General features: G+C 45.6%; 1 protein-coding gene across 1 annotated transcript in view; it reads left to right on the top strand.

Annotated features, from left to right (window-relative positions):
- The window catches only part of FLVCR2 (feline leukemia virus subgroup C cellular receptor family, member 2), a 69,003-nt gene that overhangs the window by 45,389 nt on the left and 5,456 nt on the right, over positions 1 to 18,158 (top strand). The window contains exons 3-9 of the mRNA XM_011949529.1: positions 576 to 716; positions 9,519 to 9,586; positions 10,819 to 10,922; positions 14,484 to 14,594; positions 16,136 to 16,241; positions 16,362 to 16,473; positions 17,024 to 17,079. Coding sequence (XP_011804919.1) covers positions 576 to 716; positions 9,519 to 9,586; positions 10,819 to 10,922; positions 14,484 to 14,594; positions 16,136 to 16,241; positions 16,362 to 16,473; positions 17,024 to 17,079 — 698 coding nt within the window. The remainder of the gene's footprint in view (positions 1 to 575; positions 717 to 9,518; positions 9,587 to 10,818; positions 10,923 to 14,483; positions 14,595 to 16,135; positions 16,242 to 16,361; positions 16,474 to 17,023; positions 17,080 to 18,158) is intronic.

Raw genomic sequence — 18,158 nt, 5'->3', positions numbered from 1 at the left:
GGGTGGCAGAGCGAGACTTCGTCTCAAAAAAAAAAAAAAGAAAAGGAAAAAGTAATCAGGCCGGGTGCAGTGGCTCACGCCTGTAATCCCAGCACTTTGGGGGGCCGAGGCAGGCAAATTGCTTGAGCTCAGGAGTTTGAGACCAACCTGGGCAACATGGCAAAGCCCCGACTCTATGAAAAATACAAAAAATTATCCAGGTGTGGTGGCATATATGCCTGTAGTCCCAGCTACTCAGGGGACTGAGATGAGAGAACGGCTTGAGCCCAGGAGGTGGAGGTTGCAGTGAGCCGAGATGCTGCCACTGCACTCCAGCCTGGGTGACAGAGCGAGACTCCGTCTCAAAAAAAGAAAAAGAAAAAGAAAAAAAAGTATAAAAGGATCATTCACTCAGCCTCAAACAATGAGAAGCAGCTTCAAGAAGAGGGCTGTTAAGGGTTTAATTGAAGAATTAATATTTCCTTTGGGAGTCTTAGCTCCTCTCAGATGATGGAGCAGCTTTCACTCATGTGGAACTAGCTCTGCTGGGGTGGGACCATGGGAAATTCCAGCCATCTCTGTTTTTTTCCTTTCAGTGTTCAAGGAGAAACCTAAATATCCCCCCAGCAGGGCCCAATCCCTGAGCTATGCCTTGACCTCTCCTGATGCCTCGTACTTAGGTTCCATCGCCCAGCTCTTCAAAAACCTCAACTTTGTGCTGCTTGTCATCACCTACGGTAAGGCGCCAATGTGTCTAGGAATGCATTAGAACTGGAAGTGTTAGACAAGAGGCCTAATGTGTCTTCACATGTTACTCTTTCCAAAGCCCAAATGTGCTTGGAAAGTTGTTGTCTAGGGTCAATCCAGAGGACCCAGCTATGCCCAAGGGCCTTTGCATGTGTTATAAAGTCCACCTAGAAAATAATTTCTTCCTATGTCAGGTTATCTGACAAATGCCTGTTGGTCCTCCAAGTCTCATCTCAGTGTCACTTTTGTAAAGCAGTAGTAGGTAAAATTTTCCCTCTCTTACCATGCTATTCCTTATACATCTTAACATCTGTCATTAAAAAAAAAAAATTTTGCAGGTCTATTTCCCCATCAGACTGAACTCTCGAAGATTGTGGATTTATGTTTTTCATCTTTATAGTTCTTCAGCAGTGACTGGCCTCGAGTGACTATTCCAGTAGTTACTAAATTCGTAAATTAACTAATGCATGCATGCATATATGTGTTTTGCCACATGAGTCAGTCCTCAACAGTCCTCCCTCATCCTGTAATTGACTTCCATTTTATCTGATTGCACAACAACATCCCTCTTTCATTTTATTTGCTTGGCTCTTGGAAAGATAAATTGGAATCTTAATGCTAATATGTTGGCTTTCTTTCCCAGCATGGTGTTTTCTGTATCTTCTTTCAAACCTGTAATAAGATCATTGGATCGAACAAGGGCAAAGACAGAGCCTCATGGCATTCCACTAAAGAGTGTCCTCCAGATGAATGCCAGTCTGTTAGTACCCTTAGTTCAAGCTGCTACATATCTACCCACCTTTATTGCTATTCAGCCTACATTTGGTCATTTAATCCACCAGTTAAAGTTTGATTAAAACCAAGAGTTAGCAAATGTGTGACATGTACAGTAACCATATGAAACAAAGAAATGAAATTGGTTTGACATAACTTATTCTTAGTGAAACCCCACTTGGCCATGGCTTCATGTTGCCTACAGACTCAAAAGCTATTGCTTTATCACAACAACAGTGCTTACTCTGTGCCAGGTGCTTTTCACATCTGATTTTATTTAACTTCCAGTATACCTATGTGATGTTGGTACTAAAATTATCCCTATTTAACAGATGAGGAAACTAAACTCAAAGTAGTCAAATAACTAGCCCAAGGTCACACAACTTTCAAGTGGCAGGACCAGAGTTCAAATACAAGTTCGTCTAACTCCAAAGCCTCATTCTTTTTTTTTTTTTTTTTTTTTTTTTTTTTTTTGTTTGAGACAGTTTTCCTCTTGTTGCCCACGCTGGAGTACAGTGGTGCGATCTTGGCTCGCTGCAGCCTCTGCCTCCCCTGCTCAAGCAATTCTTCTGCCTCAGCCTCCCGAGTAGCTGGGATTACAGGCATGCACCACCATACCTGACTAATTTTTGTATTTTTAGTAGAGCTGGGGTTTTGTCATGTTGACCAGGCTGATCTCAAACTCCTGGCCTCAGGTGATCCGCCCACCTCGGCCTCAAAAAGTGCTGGGATTACAGGTGTGAGCCACTGCGCCCAGCCAAAATCTGCATTCTTAATGCCTGTTCTGTAATTGCTGATGTTCCTTCCTAAAATTGTTCCAGCATTTCATTTTAGGCTCATCAATACATTTTATATCAACTGAAACGTTTATTTGCTGAGACACTAGATAAGAGGTGGCTTCATCCTGGTAGAGGGGCAATCCTGTTTTTCAGGCATACATTGAAATTAGGTGACCTTTCATCTGGAATAGCCATAGATGACCAGGTTCGTCTTCAAGATCTCGATCCTCCATTCCTCATTTCCTCCAGTTTCTCAATTCTCTGAGTATGTCTCCCCATTCATCCGCAAAACAAAGACAAAGTTTCAAAAGCTTAGAGACGTCCAACTAAGGAAGTTACAATTTCCCCATCACTGGGAGGTGTTCAAGCGTAGATAGGACTAACCACTTGGTGGGAATGTTGTAGGGGATCTCAGGCTGAAGATGGATAGTGAAACCAGATGGCCTTTGGGGGCCCTTGTAGACTCAGGATTCCATGACTCTAAGAGCTTTTACTTTTAGAGTTAGATATTGTGAGTGCATTGACCTCTGACAACCATAAACCTTGTTGCATCTAACAAGAGGGTATTTGAGGCCCACCTGGGATTCTAGGGCAGATGAGTACTTCATAAATCTTTTCTGTGGCTGAAAATGGTGACAGCGGTGATAACTGGGCAGTGGTCCCATTCCAAAGGCTATGATCCTCAGTGCTGGAGGTTGTTGGTGTTAGGGCCAGGTCACTGACTCATGGGAACAAGAAACAGACAAAATGTACCAGGAACATTGTTACTCCTGGTCTTCAAGGGGCTCAAGCCTAGGCCATGCTGTGGGGAGCAAAGCTACTCCTCCTCCTACCTCTCGCATGGCTGGTTGCTCACATGGTCTTTAATCTGACAGAGTAGTTTTAATCCTGTACTCCTGGACACTTTTCCTTATCTATTTGATAAAATGATAAGCCAGGAAATAAATAGGAAAGCACTTCTTGAATGGTGGAGTAAGGACCTTCGAAAATCCACTCCTCTATAAAAACAAGAACAATGGCAAAAAATGTCAAAATGAATTTTTTCAGAACTTTTAACAAATGATGTGCAACAATCCAAGCAGCATTTATTCAAGAGAAATGGCTAAATATCAGTAAGAACAGTGGGCCTTGTGTTTTCACTTGCCCTGTTCCAATCCCCTTCTCCCAGGCTCTGCAGTAGCCTTGACCACTACAGCCTTGCAGCCATGGGGCTGTGACATCCAGCAGCCTCATAGCCATGGAGCTGTGCAAACCAACTGCCTCATAGCTATTGGAGGGAGTAAAGTCGATTTGGTGCTCCACCTCTGCGAAGTACTATTTGACCTACCTAGCAGGTCCCCAGAAAAGCCCTGTTCATAGGACATGTTTTTTGACCTGACTTGGAGTTTGCTTATGGGAAAAGCCCTATTGCCAGGGCATTTGTTGAAAACAATCAATGGCACTGCTTAACATTGTAGCTGCCTGCAGTGGGGATAACAGTTGGGGTGAACAAGAGGCTGGCTGAAAATGTTGAAAGGAAACTCTGGAGAATGTGATGTCCATGTGGGGCTCTTTGCCAAAAAGAAAATGATTCTTAGACTTAATCACAGATTTGAAAAAAATTTTGATTGAAGAATCATGTTAATTGCTTTACATGTATTATCTCATTAAATTTTCAAAACTAACCCATGACATAAGCCCTTTGTTTCATTTTAGACATGAGGAAACTGAGGCTCTAGAGATTTAGTTTCTTGCCCACAGGGCAAGAACTATAGGCACTTACTCCAACTGTTAATCTTTGCTTTCTTCTCCTACTGTGTTTGTTCTGAATTAAAACAAACAAAACAAAAACAATTTTTTTTTTTTTTAACAGAATCTTGCTCTGTCACCCAGGCTGGAGTGTAGTGGCATGATCTCGGCTCACTGCAACCTCCACCTTCCAGGTTTGAGCAATTCTCCTGACTCAGCCTCCCGAGTAGCTGGGATTACAGGTACCTGCCACCATACCCAGGGAATTTTTGTTTTTAGTAGAGACAGGGTTTCACCATGTTGGCCAGGCTAGTCTCAAACTCCTGACCTCAGGTGATCTGCCTGCCTCGGCCTCCCAACAAAAACAATTTTCTAAAATGCCCTCTGTCAATTCAACTAGATGCTTTGAAATCCTCCAGAATTACCCCAGTCTTCCTAATCCCCTTGCAGTTTCATATTGGGCTTTGAAGAATGAAATGGTTCATACTTTTTACATTGTACATGTAGTGTTCATATTTAGCTCTGAATTATATGCATTTAAAGAGCATGTGGCTGGGAATTAAACAGGCAACAGCATTTCACAGGCACATGTATTGGACATGGGTGGACATGTCTTAGGTTAAGAGCCTTGAGTGCTGGACTCGTAAGTTCAGAGCTGGCTCGAAAGAAATGGGAGGTCTGAGTTTTGGTGTCAGTTCTGCCAGTTACTGAGTGTACTACCTTCACCCATCTGTGCTGCCCATCCTTCATCTCTTTAATACTCTCCACCCCCACTAGAAAACAGTAATGACACTTACTTCCCATTGGAGTGTTCTGAATGGAAGTGAAAGCTTTTAATGTAGTTGAGAATAAAGACATGACATGCCTCCAGACTGCCAGTCTGCCATTGCCAGACTACAATGCTATTGCATTGGTAAACTTACTGATTTCCAGCATTGCTTCTTTGGTCCAAACCAGATTTCACTAAGAGGAGGAGTAACTGTCCTGCAGCTGGTGGTATTGTATTTGCAGTGGCTTTCCAAGTGGTTCTCCAAACTGATGAGTCAAGTGCCCAGAGCTGAGGTGCAGCAATAATTGAAGGCCTTGGAGTAAATCGAGGGTGCAAGTGTTGCTGGCTTTTCCCTAGACTTCTGGCTACACTCTTAGAGGTAGGGTTGAGAGAGAAAATAAAGATCATCCTGTTAATTTGAATTTCAGATAAACAACAAACACTTTTAATATAAATATGTCTTATGCAATATTTGTGGCATATTTATACTAAGAACTATTATTTATTACAAATGTATTTATTTGCTATTTTTATTTTGAAATCTGCCAATTCAGTTTAGAGGGGAAGAGATGCAGGGGTTGAGCTTGGGTTTGATGTTGCTGAAATATCACATCAGTAAGAAACTGCCAGTAAAACACCCTCTCTCCTTCAACTTTGGCAATGTGGGAAGACTCAGGGAACCAGAAATTCCACGTGTCTGACAGTGTCTTTGGTGTGTTTCACAGTAGGGTGGGGTGGGGTGGGATGGAGAAGGGAACCTTCCTCTGGCTACCTTCTCTTTGTGTCTCTGAGTCTTGCATTCACATGGCCTCCTCTAATGTCTTATGATCAATGGCATAACAACTGCCCTGTTGAAAAGAACTGTTGGAAAGACTTCTCTTCTAGAAAATGGCATACTCAAAGGGCATACTTTTTCCATAGTTATGCCCCAGCCTTGCTGCCAGCAAGATTATTCATGCTTCTGAATAAACTTCCAACACCTCTGGCATCTGAACTCAAAGTCTCGACTTGTGTATCCCAAGATTCACCTTCCCTTGGGGCTCTCAGTGCTTTATCATTGTTCCACCTACATGGGCCTAGGGAAGGCGCTTCATGCCCCCTCTAAAATCCTAGCTGAAGAGTGGGCATAAAATCCTTCTCCGGATTCTGGGGAGCTTTGCCGAGGTCAGGCTGGCCCTTTAAAACAAGAACTAAAGGGAAATGCAGAATAACCAAAACCCAAAGATATGATCTGGAGTCAGTGTTTCCCAGACTTCCTTGAGGACAGGACCCCCTGGAGTGCTTGATTGAATGTGTACATAGATTTCCGGAAATTCAAATTCAGAAAGTCTGGTTTGGGGCCTAGGAATCTGCTTTCTCCCTAGCATTCCAGATAATTCTGACTTGCAGCAGAGTTGAGAACCTCTGAGGTAGCTTTGTGATGGGTCTTGAAGGCCCTTCCCATCCCAGCTGCCTCCATGTTAACCCCACCACCTGGGAGCCTAGGTCTGGTCCCTGATCTTTTGCATCTCGAAGGCCATGTATTCTCAAATTCCAGACATTTTAACAAGTGCATTGGGGTTTTATTGTAGTTGCTAAAGATGCAGATTCCTGGGCCCCGTTCCAAGAGATTCTGATTCAGTAGGTCTATGGTAGGGCCTCAAAATCTGCATTTTTAAACTTTAAGGAATTCTAATGTCAGTAGTCACTGGAACACAGTTTGAATAAAACTGTTATTGGCTGGGCTTGGTGGCTCACACCTGTAATCCCAGCACTTTGGGTGGCCAAAGTGGGAGGATCATTTGAGGCCAGGAATTCAAGACCAGCCTGGTAAACATAGTGAGACCCCAAATAATTTTTTACAAAGAAAAACATTGTTTTTGACAAAGGAGAGAAAGAGACTCAGAATGATGACAGAGTCCTTTCTGCCTCTCTAAAGCCTGCCTTCTCAGTAAGTGGCACGTCTCCCAGGTGACTGATTCCAGGAATGACCAGGCCTTTCAGGGGAGATCACGTTTTCTCTTCCCTGGCCCAGCAGGCTCACCTTGCTGAGGATGATCAGACCTGAATAGAATGCAGTCACCTGTACTCCTGTAAGAGGTACTCACGCAGGAAGGAGCATGCATTTCATTCCTGCCCTTCTGTGTGGAATGCCCAACCCCTGTGTTTAGGCAGTAGAGTGGACTTATGCTGGTTAACCGTGTCTGGCAACCTTTGACAATATGGTGAGGGACATCTAGACCAAAGATGGATTCAGAAAACATGCATAGGCTCCTGATTCCTCTAAGGTGGGGCTGCAGAAACAGTGGAACAGATTGGCAGCCTTCCAGGATGAACCTCTGCTCTTCCTTCCCTCCCACCCCCTTTAACCCCAATTCAGTCTCCTGTCTGGCCTGGAGCAGGGATGGCTGTTGGTTAACCACACTGCTCTAGGGAGCCAGTGCTTCCACCTGGAGCATGATCAGAATCACCTGGGAGGCTTGTTCAAATGCAGATTGCCGGGGGCCTCACTCCCAGAGTTTCTGCTGCAGTAGGTCTGGGGTGGAACAGAGACCACACTTTAGAAACTATTTCACGAAACCATTGAGCCCCAGAAAAACCATTAAGCTTCAGCAGTATGGGTCAACTTGTTCAGGACTCTGTTCTCCAGGCCTTTATTAGGACCAGTGAAAGCATTGGTGTATTTTTTTTTTTTTTTCTCCCAGTCCTTCTGGATAATTTCCTTCCTTTTTCTGTGGATTCTGCCCTCCTTGGCTCATCACAGTTAGGAAAGCAACTGTTCCACCTGAAGCTAAGCCTGAGTTGGAACATTCCTCACCCTTTGCCGTGTTAGACTAGGGCAAGAGGCTTAGAGAGGAGCGGGAAGAATGAATGGGAAGAGGGGAGGAGACTGTTTTCTTTCTTCTCCTTCCCATACTCCACCTCACTTGACTTTTCAGGAATGTCTCCTTGTGGGACCTCTTGACTCAGAAATGGACTTTCTAAGTGGCTGAGTGTGTGCTATGAAGGTTAGATGGGAATGCCGCTTGAATGAGATGTTGCTGAGAGCCTCATGATCATTGCAACCATCAGCCTGACAGTTGTAGTGACATTTGGGGACATGTCTGAGTTTATTGGCCCACTGTGGCTCTGTGCTGCTCAGGAGGCTGCATTGGGCCCAGCTTTGTTGCATTCCTAGGGTGACCTGCTGGGAGAGGCTGGGACATGAGGAAATTGTTCAGTGACCTGAGCTGAGAAAATCTGATTCAAGAGTCAGCTTTGTGAGGATGTAAAGCAGAGTGATTAAGATCAAGAACTCTGGAGCCACATGGCCTAAGTTCAAATCCAGTTCCATCACTTAATAGCTGTGTGATTGCAAAGCAAATTATTTCCCATTTTGCAAGAGAATTTGACCTTTGCTTAACTTTGTATCTTTTACCCCCTGGGAACCTGATGAAGGGAGTGTGTAACTATCTTTAGGTAACATTGCTTATGATAAAAATGTGCTCTGGTGATAGAAATGGACAGGGAGACCTATTCATTCTTGTGGGAAGCCATTCTTTGTGCTTCCCTAAGTACAATGACTCTTTTCACTGGCCTGTCACTTATGGGACCCCTGGAAGCGACGCCTACAGAATTGTTACAAGTAATAGTGGCGCCTGTGAGCATTAAGCCAGGGTGGTTGCCATACTCACCTTTCCTTGCACGTTAGCCATCATCTGAAAGAGAGTAGCTTCTGGAAAGCTGTATGAACTGGGGTTCTATGGATTGGTTCCATTGAAGAGGAACTCCTGAGGCTGCCCTGCCCACAAGCTCTGTGTCCTGACTTACACCCTCCCAAGTGAATCTAATATGGAGTGTGCCGGTGGTAGTCTTGTGTGCCTCAATGTTTAGTTAAAGTTTGAAAGACCCCCGGTGAGCATTATGGAGTGGTTGTATTTGTTGTTTTAACTGTGTGTGCATCTTTGTTATCTCTAAAATGGTGATGATAATGCTACCTACTTTCTAGGGTTGTTATAAAGTGTCTAATCCATAGGTATGTGCAGCCGCCATTGTCATCATCATCATCACCATTGAAGGGAGGCCAGAAGGCCTTTGCTCCTTTGGGTCAGTTCCAGTCTCAGCTACTCACTTGCTGTATGGCTTTGGGCAAATGACCTTATTCGCTAAAGATACAGCCTTTCACAGCATATTCTAGGTGCTCCTTTGGTGAATGAATTGGTAAAGTAGGAGAGTCAGCTGAATGCTCTTTAGAGTCTCTTCTAGTTTCATGTAATAGATTTTGTGTGACATTGAATCAGCAAAGAAAGTTGGAGAAGGAATGGAGAAAGAGGAGAGAAACCACCTGCAGAGGGAGTGGTGTCAGAGGTCAGAGGTCTGGAGCAGCCTCAAGAAGGGGCAGGGTCATCAGGAGGAGGAGGGTGACCAGGAGTCCTACTGACCACCCCTTAGATCTACCCAATGCTTAAGAAGAATGTAGATGACTCTGCCCTGGGAGTAATACTCAACAGAGTCTATTTTCCAGGGCAAATTAAGGGGATCAGAGAGCAATAGTGTGTGGCTAAGGGAAGGTTAAATGGTTACTTTTGGTTGTTTTGAAGTATTTCTTTGAGAAAACTGCAGAGTAGCCTCAGACCTCCCTGGAGTTTTCTTCTCTGAGGATGCTGCTCAGAGTGGCAGTGGGATGAGGATTTCTGCCCACCCCCTAGATGCTGGGGGAGAAGTTAGCAATGGCCCCAGAAGAAAGCTGACCCTAATGTTGTATTTCTCACTCCCTCCTTCAGGTCTGAATGCTGGTGCTTTTTATGCCTTGTCCACTCTGCTGAATCGCATGGTGATCTGGCACTACCCGGTAAGGGAGTTCCCTAAGCATGTTGGACCTCAAGATGATACAGTTTTTAAGTCTGTCTTGGCAGGACCTGCGATGACTTTTAAGTCTTCATTCCCCCCAGTTCTAGGTAGCGTGATATAGTGGTTTGCTTATGGGATTTGGAGGGAGATGGCCCTGGATCTCAACCCTAGCTTTGGTGGTACTAAACTGTGTGATGGCTTGACAGTGTGACAAGCTAGTTAGTGTTTCTGACCTCTCATTTTTTTTTTTTTTTCTGCAAAAGAAGCATAATTACTTCTTGCAAGATTCTTTTTAGGATCAGAGAGTAAATAATGACACTTGTGTATATATACATAATTATATATGATACATATATTTATTATACAGCATAGTGCCTGGCAACGCTGTTGGCAAATATATAAAAAAAAAAAGTTCTGAATTTAAATGTTTCCAGAACCCACAAGGCCTGGGCTGGATGCTGGGAATGGAATACTGAGTGGCCTGGAGTCAGGAATATGGAGATCCAACCTTCTTTTGAAAGGACTAGGCTCTCACACTTGCAGAAGTGGTAGCCTATGTGGCTAAGTGTTCTAGTTTTGGAGTTCAAAGGCCTGAGTTCAGATCCTAGCTCTGAACTTAACACATGCCTTGTGACCTTGGGCTAGTAGGTTAATCTCATTGTGCCTGTTTCTTCATCTGCAAAATGGAGAAGACTGACTCCTAACACTTATGACGGGGAACGGCGAGGAGTAAATGAGGAAATGATATAAAACCTTAGGCATGGTGCCTGGCTTATAGTAAACACTCAAAAATATATAACGATTATCTTTCCATTCCTCTTGGCATTGATAGCTCAAAAAAACCTAAGAATGGAAATTTTAACATATATATTTTAATTTCCCCATCTGTGAAATGGAATTAATGACAGATAAGATAGAAGAGTTGCTGTGAGGTTTATGTTTTTTAAAAAATTTGCCTAAAAGTAGTTCTAAGAACAGATTTGGCTCATCCCTGTCACTCCAGCATCCAATATCATGCACACACAGTCAGGGTTATATTGTTGGGGGGAGTAGTTATTCTAGAATTTTCTCCTAGGCCATCTTCTTATAGGCCATCTTGTCCTGATACGTTCTGAATATTGACTCTGATGGAGCCTGAGTTACCTGCCTTTGTTCCTTCACCCCATGGTGACTGTTCTCTGTCCCGAGTCTTGTCCCATCGCCTTGTGATCTTTGGAGCTATGATTTCCCCAGGGGGAAGAAGTGAATGCTGGAAGAATTGGCCTGACCATCGTCATTGCAGGAATGCTTGGGGCTGTGATCTCAGGAATCTGGCTGGATAGGTCCAAAACCTACAAGTAAGTGACTCATCCTCTTGGACTGAGAATTGGGGACCTGTTTTTTGAAATGACATATTCATAAGCAATGTGGCTCCAAGTCATTGTTTGGAGACCTGAGTGGCCAAGCAGGTCATTCAAGTTTGACTTCTCTGAGCCTCAGTTTCCTCATTTATCAAATGGGGGAAGCTATACCCTTCTTAAGATCCTCTAGGGATCCCACAGGATCTTAAGAAGATGAGAGCTACTGAACTTGAAGGCCTAGCATAGTCCTCTTCCCCATCCCTACTCTCTAAGTAGCTTTGTGAAAGCGGTAGCGGAGGGAGAAATGAAAATGAATGGTAAAAAAACATCTCAATAGTGGGAAGTGTTTGTGGAAACCCCAAAGAGTGGAGATGAGGAGGAGGTGATTTCACCGCCCTGTTCTCATGGCACCTTGTGGACCCCATGGGGTTAACCAAGGTGCTCTGAGCTTTCTCCAGTTTGCAGTGTATATTATCTTGCAATTATTTATACCTTGTTGGTAAATATTGTAACATACTTTGGATCTGAATGCCCAGTGCTTTTCTAAGAGCCTGGAGCTATATTAAAAGGTTTTATCAGGCTAGGCAGAGTGACTCACATCTGTAATCCCAGCGATTTGGGAGGCCGAGGCAGACAGATTGCTTGAGTCTAGGAGCTCAAAACCAGCCTGGACAACATGCTGAAACCCCATCTCTACAACAAATACAAAAATCAGCTAAGCATAATGGCACACACCTGAAGTCCCAGCTACTTGGGAGGCTGAGGTAGAAGGATCGCTGATCGCTTGACCCAGGAGGTGGAGGTTGTTGTGAACTGAGTTCACGCCACTGCACTCTAGCCTGGCTCAAAAAAAAAAAAAAAAAATTAAAAGTTTTTAGTGAATGCCAGGCCACTACCCGCCCCATGGATGCCAAATCAGCAGAAGAATCTGCATTTGTGAAAAGCAGCCTGAGTTCCTCCATTCAGCAGCTGGCCTTGGAGAAAATGCTCTGGCGAGCAGCAGCCTGACATCCTTCCCTTGTGATGTTCCAGTGCTGCCCGTTCACTGGGTACTCAGTTAGCACTGGCTGGCGGGGCAGCTCCTGGGCTGTGTTGTACTGGGGCAGAGCAGTGTCCCCGGCTGCTCTGTCAAGGCCTTCAAAGTTCCCTGTGTCTGCAGGCAACAGACAGTGGCAGACCTGTTCTCTGCCACACAAACCCGCTTCTGTGAGGCTCTGGTCAGACCAGGTCTCATTCTGGCTGCCCTCATCAAAGGCCAATTGAGACCATCCCTAGGGAGGTGGCGACGAGGAGCCTGGCTCGGCTTAATTACTGCTGGCGGGGCTTGGCCGCCGTCTCATCGCTGCCATCTGTTAGTTGCTTGCTTCAGCTGGACATAAGAGCAGTGAGGACTGGCCATCCCCAAACCACTGAATAGCAGTGTCCCTTTTTCCAGGGCTTGCTCTGCGGCAGGAGGAGGGAGGGATTGGAATGTTGGCTGGGCTGGGGTGGGACATGGGCAGCCAGATGATTCAGATGAATTAGAAAAGATAATGGGAGGACTGGGAAGGACACTTTCTCATCTCTCTTCAGAACCTGGATGTCACCAGTTCCTAGTGTCACGTGATGTCTAAATCCAGTGGTCAGCACAAGATATTTTTCTCCCTGTGCCACTACCTAGGCAGAGAAAGGGCTACTTCCAGTGGGATGAGAGGTCTATGATCCCATCATTTTGGAGCCAGTCCTTGCCACTCTAAGGCTCCCAGATTTGTCTAGTTTGGTTTGGAGGTTGCAAATTAGGTGGTGAGGTCTGTTTATCTCAGGCTGGGACTACAAATAGTTTTTTCTAAACTGGTCAGTGGTTTAGGATGAAGCTATGGTTAAAGTTTCATCCTGGTGAGCTTGTGGGATCATCGGGCAAGACTGGAGTCCATGACGTTGCTTTCGGCAGAGTTGGTGGGAAGAGTGTGAGGGAGGAGCGAGAAGGGAGAAGGAAGCTCCTCTACCCTTAGCAGCTGCTTTGAAGCACCAGGTGGGAGCAGCATCCTTTGGAGACTCTGACCTTGAACTTTTCCAAAGATGTAACCACATAGTGCATCATTATTCCTGCATGCAGTAGCAGAAGGGACACAGGTGTCAAATCCAGTTCTGAGTTCACATCCCAGCTCTGCATTTGTTCAGCTGGTGACTTTGGACAAGTAACTTGAGTGGCCTGAGCTTCCGTTTCATTGGTAAAATGAGAAATTGTCAGATATTTCTTACAGGATTTTTGTAAAGGTTGAATTGAAATAATAAATGCATATGAAGTGCTTCACAGAATCTGGCACTCAAGAGATGGAGGGTTTAGTTTGACACAACCATAGTGTGCCGGTTGGTGCCTCCCCCATGATTCTGACTTCAGGGGTGATGTGTAAAGAAAAGCTTTAAAGCTTTCGGCTGGGCGCAGTGGCTCACACCTGCAATCCCAGCACTTTGGGAGGCCTAGGTGGGAGGATCACGAGGTCAGGAGATCGAGACCATCCTAGCTAACACGGTGAAACCCCATCTCTACTAAACAAACTGCAAAAAACATTAGCCGGGCTTGGTGGCGGGTGCCTGTAGTCCCAGCTACTTGGGAGGCTGAGGCAGGAGAATGACATGAACCCGGGAGGCGGGGCTTGCACTGAGCTGAGATCGCGCCACTGCACTCCAGCCTGGGCAACAGTGCAAGACTCCGTTTCAAAAAAAAAAAAAAGAAAGAAAAGAAAAGCTTTAAAGCTTTCATCATCTGAGTCCTGATGTTCATGGTAGGGGGGCAGAGGGATGTGCAGTGCCTGTGCCCTGCCTTAGGTAGTGCAGGGAGAAGAATGCAGGTCGAATTGCAGGAGTCAGGGCTACAGCAGAGTCCTAGGTGGGCAATATGGGAAGAGAACTGCTGGAGGGGCACAGGAGGGGTGAGCCTGAAATAGAAATCAAGACTTGCTGATGGAACTTCTGAGGGGACTGACAGAGGGAAATGTAACAGGAAGTGGGCGAAGATAGGGAAGGTTTCTCACATTGACTTTGGAAGTCAAACACTCAGTTCAGGCCGAGAGAATATTCTCTCTTAGTTCCTGCTCTCTGAAGTGGAGTAGTTCAGACTCAACAGAAAAAGCTTTGCTGGGCTGGGCGCAGTGGCTCACGCCTATAATTTGCACACTTTGGGAGGCCAAGGCAGGCAGATCACCTGAGGTCGGGAGTTTGAGACCAGGCTGGCCAACATGGCGAAACCCCATCTCTACTAGAAATACAAAAAATTAGCCCGGTGTGGTGGCGCATGCCTGTAATCTCAGCTACTTGGGAGGCTGAGGCAGGAGAATCACTTGAACCCAGGAGGCAGAGGCTGGAGTGAGCTGAGATCATGCCACTGCACCCCAGCCTGGGTGACAAGAGTGAAACTCCATCTCAAAACAAAAAACAAAAAAAAAACACAAAACTCCAAGAACATAGCAGAGGGCTTGACATACAGCAGATATCTAATAGATGCTTGTGGAATAAATGAATGAATGAGCCTATTAAAGTCAGAAGTGTTTGATTCAATTTCTTTGCCTCTACTTGTAGAGAGACAACCCTGGTAGTCTATATCATGACTCTGGTGGGCATGGTGGTGTACACATTTACCTTGAACCTGGGACACCTGTGGGTAGTGTTCATCACTGCTGGCACCATGGGGTAAGTTTCACCTCTGGCCTATTTGTTAGAAAACACCAGGCCATGGCTCTTAGAGCTTCCAGCATCCTAGAATGCAATATTGATGCCTTTGCTGCCTTCTCACTGACTTCTGGAGATATGGACATGGTGCCCAGGGATCTTGGTAGTACTTGTAGTACTTCCAAAGGCAGCCTGGGCTGTCTGTTCTTTTGGGATGGAATGAAGCATGAATCACACCCTTCACGACCTCTTGGAGGCTACAACCTGTTTAGAGTCTTTTTCAGCTTTGCCTGGACAACATGGGATTATGGAAAGTACACAGGGCTTGGAACCAGAGACTCTGGGTCCTGGTCTCAGTTTTGCTGCTGCCTACCTGTTAGACCATGGGCACAGCACTTAACCATTCTGAGCCTCAATTTCCTCGTCTGGAAAGGAAGATAAGAGTGACCTGCCTTGTCGAGTTGTTGGAAAGATTGAGAACAATAATAGATATGAAAGCATCAAGAAGCATGGTGCAAATGTAAGAAATTAAAGTTGCTGGGTGTGGTGGCTTCACGCCTGTAATCCCAGCACTTTGGGAGGCCGAGACAGGTGGATCACAAGGTCAGGAGTTCGAGACCAGCCTGGCCAATATGGTGATACATCGGCTCAACTCAAAAATACAAAAATTAGCTGGGCATGGTGGCGCACACCTGTAGTCCCAGCTACTTGGGAGGCTGAGGCAGGAGAATCGCTGACACCCAGGAGGCAGAGGTTGCAGTGAGCCGAGATTGAGCCACTACACTCCAGCCTGGGAGACAGAGCGAGACTCCATCTCAAAAAAAAAAAAAAACAAAACAGAAATTAAAGTTGGAATTTTCTAGACCTGTTGTATGAGAAAACATAAGAAACAATACCTCTTTCACAGGAGTCTTTGTTCAGCTCTGCTTCCCAGTTATTTTCCTATGAGAGTATATATGAGAGAGAGAGAGAGACAGAGAGAGAGAGTGTGTGTGTGTGTGTGTGTGTGTGTATGTGTGTGTGTGTATGTGTGTGTGTGTGTTTATGTGCATGTGAAAGACAGAAAGAGGGAGAGAGCGTACGCTGGCACTCAGTCCTCAGCTGGCTCCTCTCCGGATGGAAATAAGGAGGACTCTAAGGTCCTCCTTCCAGGTCCCAGAGAGCCATGGAAATGCTGCTCAATATCCAGGAACTTCCCACTACCAGTGCAGGGCCTGTGTACCCGGGACATAGTCACTCAGCTGAAGGTTGAACACACCAGGCATCCTTGCCCTTTCTGTAAATGCTGACTCTGGCTGTCACTGATGGAAAGATGGAGAAGCAGCAAGGGACCCCAGAGGCCTACTGAGCACAAGGTCTCCCTGTGAACTTCTTCCTGGCCTTCGGGGTGCCCCTCTCCTTGGTATGACCACTTAGAGGATGGCCCAGATCATTAGAGGGCCTAGTATGTCTTGGTGGAAAGAAACAAAACAGCAAAGGGAGTCCTAAGGGAGGAGGTGGGCTCCCCATCCTTCTTGTGCTGGAAGTTCTTCATCCCCTTGTTTCTCTGGTCTGGACTTCAGCTTCTTTATGACTGGCTATCTCCCGCTGGGATTTGAGTTTGCCGCGGAGCTCACGTACCCGGAATCAGAAGGCATCTCCTCCGGCCTCCTCAACATATCTGCACAGGTAGAGCTCGTATTTCCTGTTTGTTTCCTGGCTGGGCTGGGATTACATCATGGCAGCTCAGCTCTCCTCATGAGTTAGTTGACTGGGCCCTTGTTTCCTATCTTCTTCATGCCTTTCCAGGTATTTGGGATCATCTTTACCATCTCCCAGGGCCAGATTATTGACAACTATGGAACCAAGCCTGGGAACATCTTCCTGTGTCTGTTCCTTACTCTCGGAGCAGCCCTCACTGGTGAGTTGGAGCCTGAGGGCAAGATGAGGCTCAGGTTGGCAATTTGGGACCCCAGTGTCTCGATGGGGCAACAGATAGGGAGTACATATGTAGGGGGACAGATGGAAGGGTTTGTTGGGGAATCTGTTTCGGAGGCAGCACATTGTTTTGGTAGAAGGAGCATGGGTTTTGGAGCCAGAAGACTCATGTTGGAATCACAGACTATGATACTGACTTCCATAGCTGTTGACCTTGGGCAAGTGGACCAACCTCTGGGAACCCCAGTTTTTAATCTGTAAAATGAGGATTGCGGTGATGATTAGAGCAATGTGTGCAAAGTCCCTGATCCTTAAGTGAAGGCCACCGTCATTGTTGGCTTCTGCCTGTCAGGGACAGCAGCGATCCTCCAGCTCTCTCAAGTTGGCTGATGGTGCCCTCAGCCACCAGCTCTCTTGAATATCTGAAGTAAGTTCGGGATACCCGTGACCCTTAGGAAATGAAGGTTTCTTCTCTCGGATGAACGTAATAACTGTGTTTTTGTCTCTCTTCCTCCTTAATCTATCAACCTTAGCATTCATTAAGCCAGATCTCCGGAGACAGAAAGCAAACAAAGAAACTCCTGAGAATGTAAGTATGTGCGAGCTTTGTGGGGCTGAGATCAGGGTCCATGGCTTTTGATGAGGATGTGGCAACACATCCTTGATGAGGTGGGGCAGGGAGAACTCCCACAGGGACTGGTTTTGTCACAGCTGGGAGACCAGTTCATCACTTACACATGACATCCTAAGACTTTCCTCAGTGGGTGTTTTTGGCATTGCTTTCTTGCTACCCTTTCTTGGACTCTTCTCCCACTTCCTACCCTCTTCCTGGAGCCCCCAGCCTCATCCCCAGAGTGTGTCACTGTTGTCACAGGCAGCTGAACAGCACCCCCGACTGGATCTTGAGTCAAGTCCTGAGGCTCTGGCTCCACTGCTTTCAGCCTGGGGTCAGTGGCTGGGGAGGAAGGGAAAGCCTGGCTCTACCACTCTGTCGTGGCAGTGGTGGCCCTAAGGCTGTGACTCTCCTGGCATATGACAACTCCTTAGGCAGGGCCATGGGGACGGAGCCAAAGAGTGGCCAGTAGGGGTCTGAAAGGACAAGTCAGGAAGCAGGAGTTGGTGTGGTAGGAGAGGAGAGGACCAGGAGTATGACCTAGAACAGAAAAGTGTTTTCCATCTGTTCTAACCAGCCGGGAACCACTTTAAACAAAATGTTAGGTATCAAATCTGAGTGATGATGAAAGGAATTTCAAATCTGAGAAAGAGTAAAGGTAAGATATGTCTTCAAAAATTTAAAAAAATGGATAGAGGTAATACATGCTCTTTGTAGAAGAAGTAAAAAATACATAAAAGTGTACAAAATTTAAAAGTCATCCTGTAACTGCATCATTTAGAGATGAGATGCCTTTTTTGCATTGATTGCTGCATATCTATATCCACTTACAATATATACATGGACATATGAATGTGTGTATATAAATGCGTATTTTTTAACAAAAATAAAACTGCTTTTTTTCACTTATTGCAAGCACTTTATCAGGCAGCTAGTCTCTTACAACATACTTTTTTTTTTTTTTTTTTGAGACAGAGTCTTGCTCTGTCATCTAGGCTGGAGTGCAGTGATGTGATCTCAGCTTTATCATACATCATTTCAGTTCGTTTCCTAAA

Source organism: Colobus angolensis, unplaced genomic scaffold (assembly GCF_000951035.1).
Source record: "Colobus angolensis palliatus isolate OR3802 unplaced genomic scaffold, Cang.pa_1.0 Scaffold3, whole genome shotgun sequence".
NCBI lineage: Eukaryota > Metazoa > Chordata > Mammalia > Primates > Cercopithecidae > Colobus > Colobus angolensis.
The sequence above is the reverse complement of the archived record's forward strand: the minus strand, read 5'-3'. Positions and strand labels throughout refer to the sequence as shown.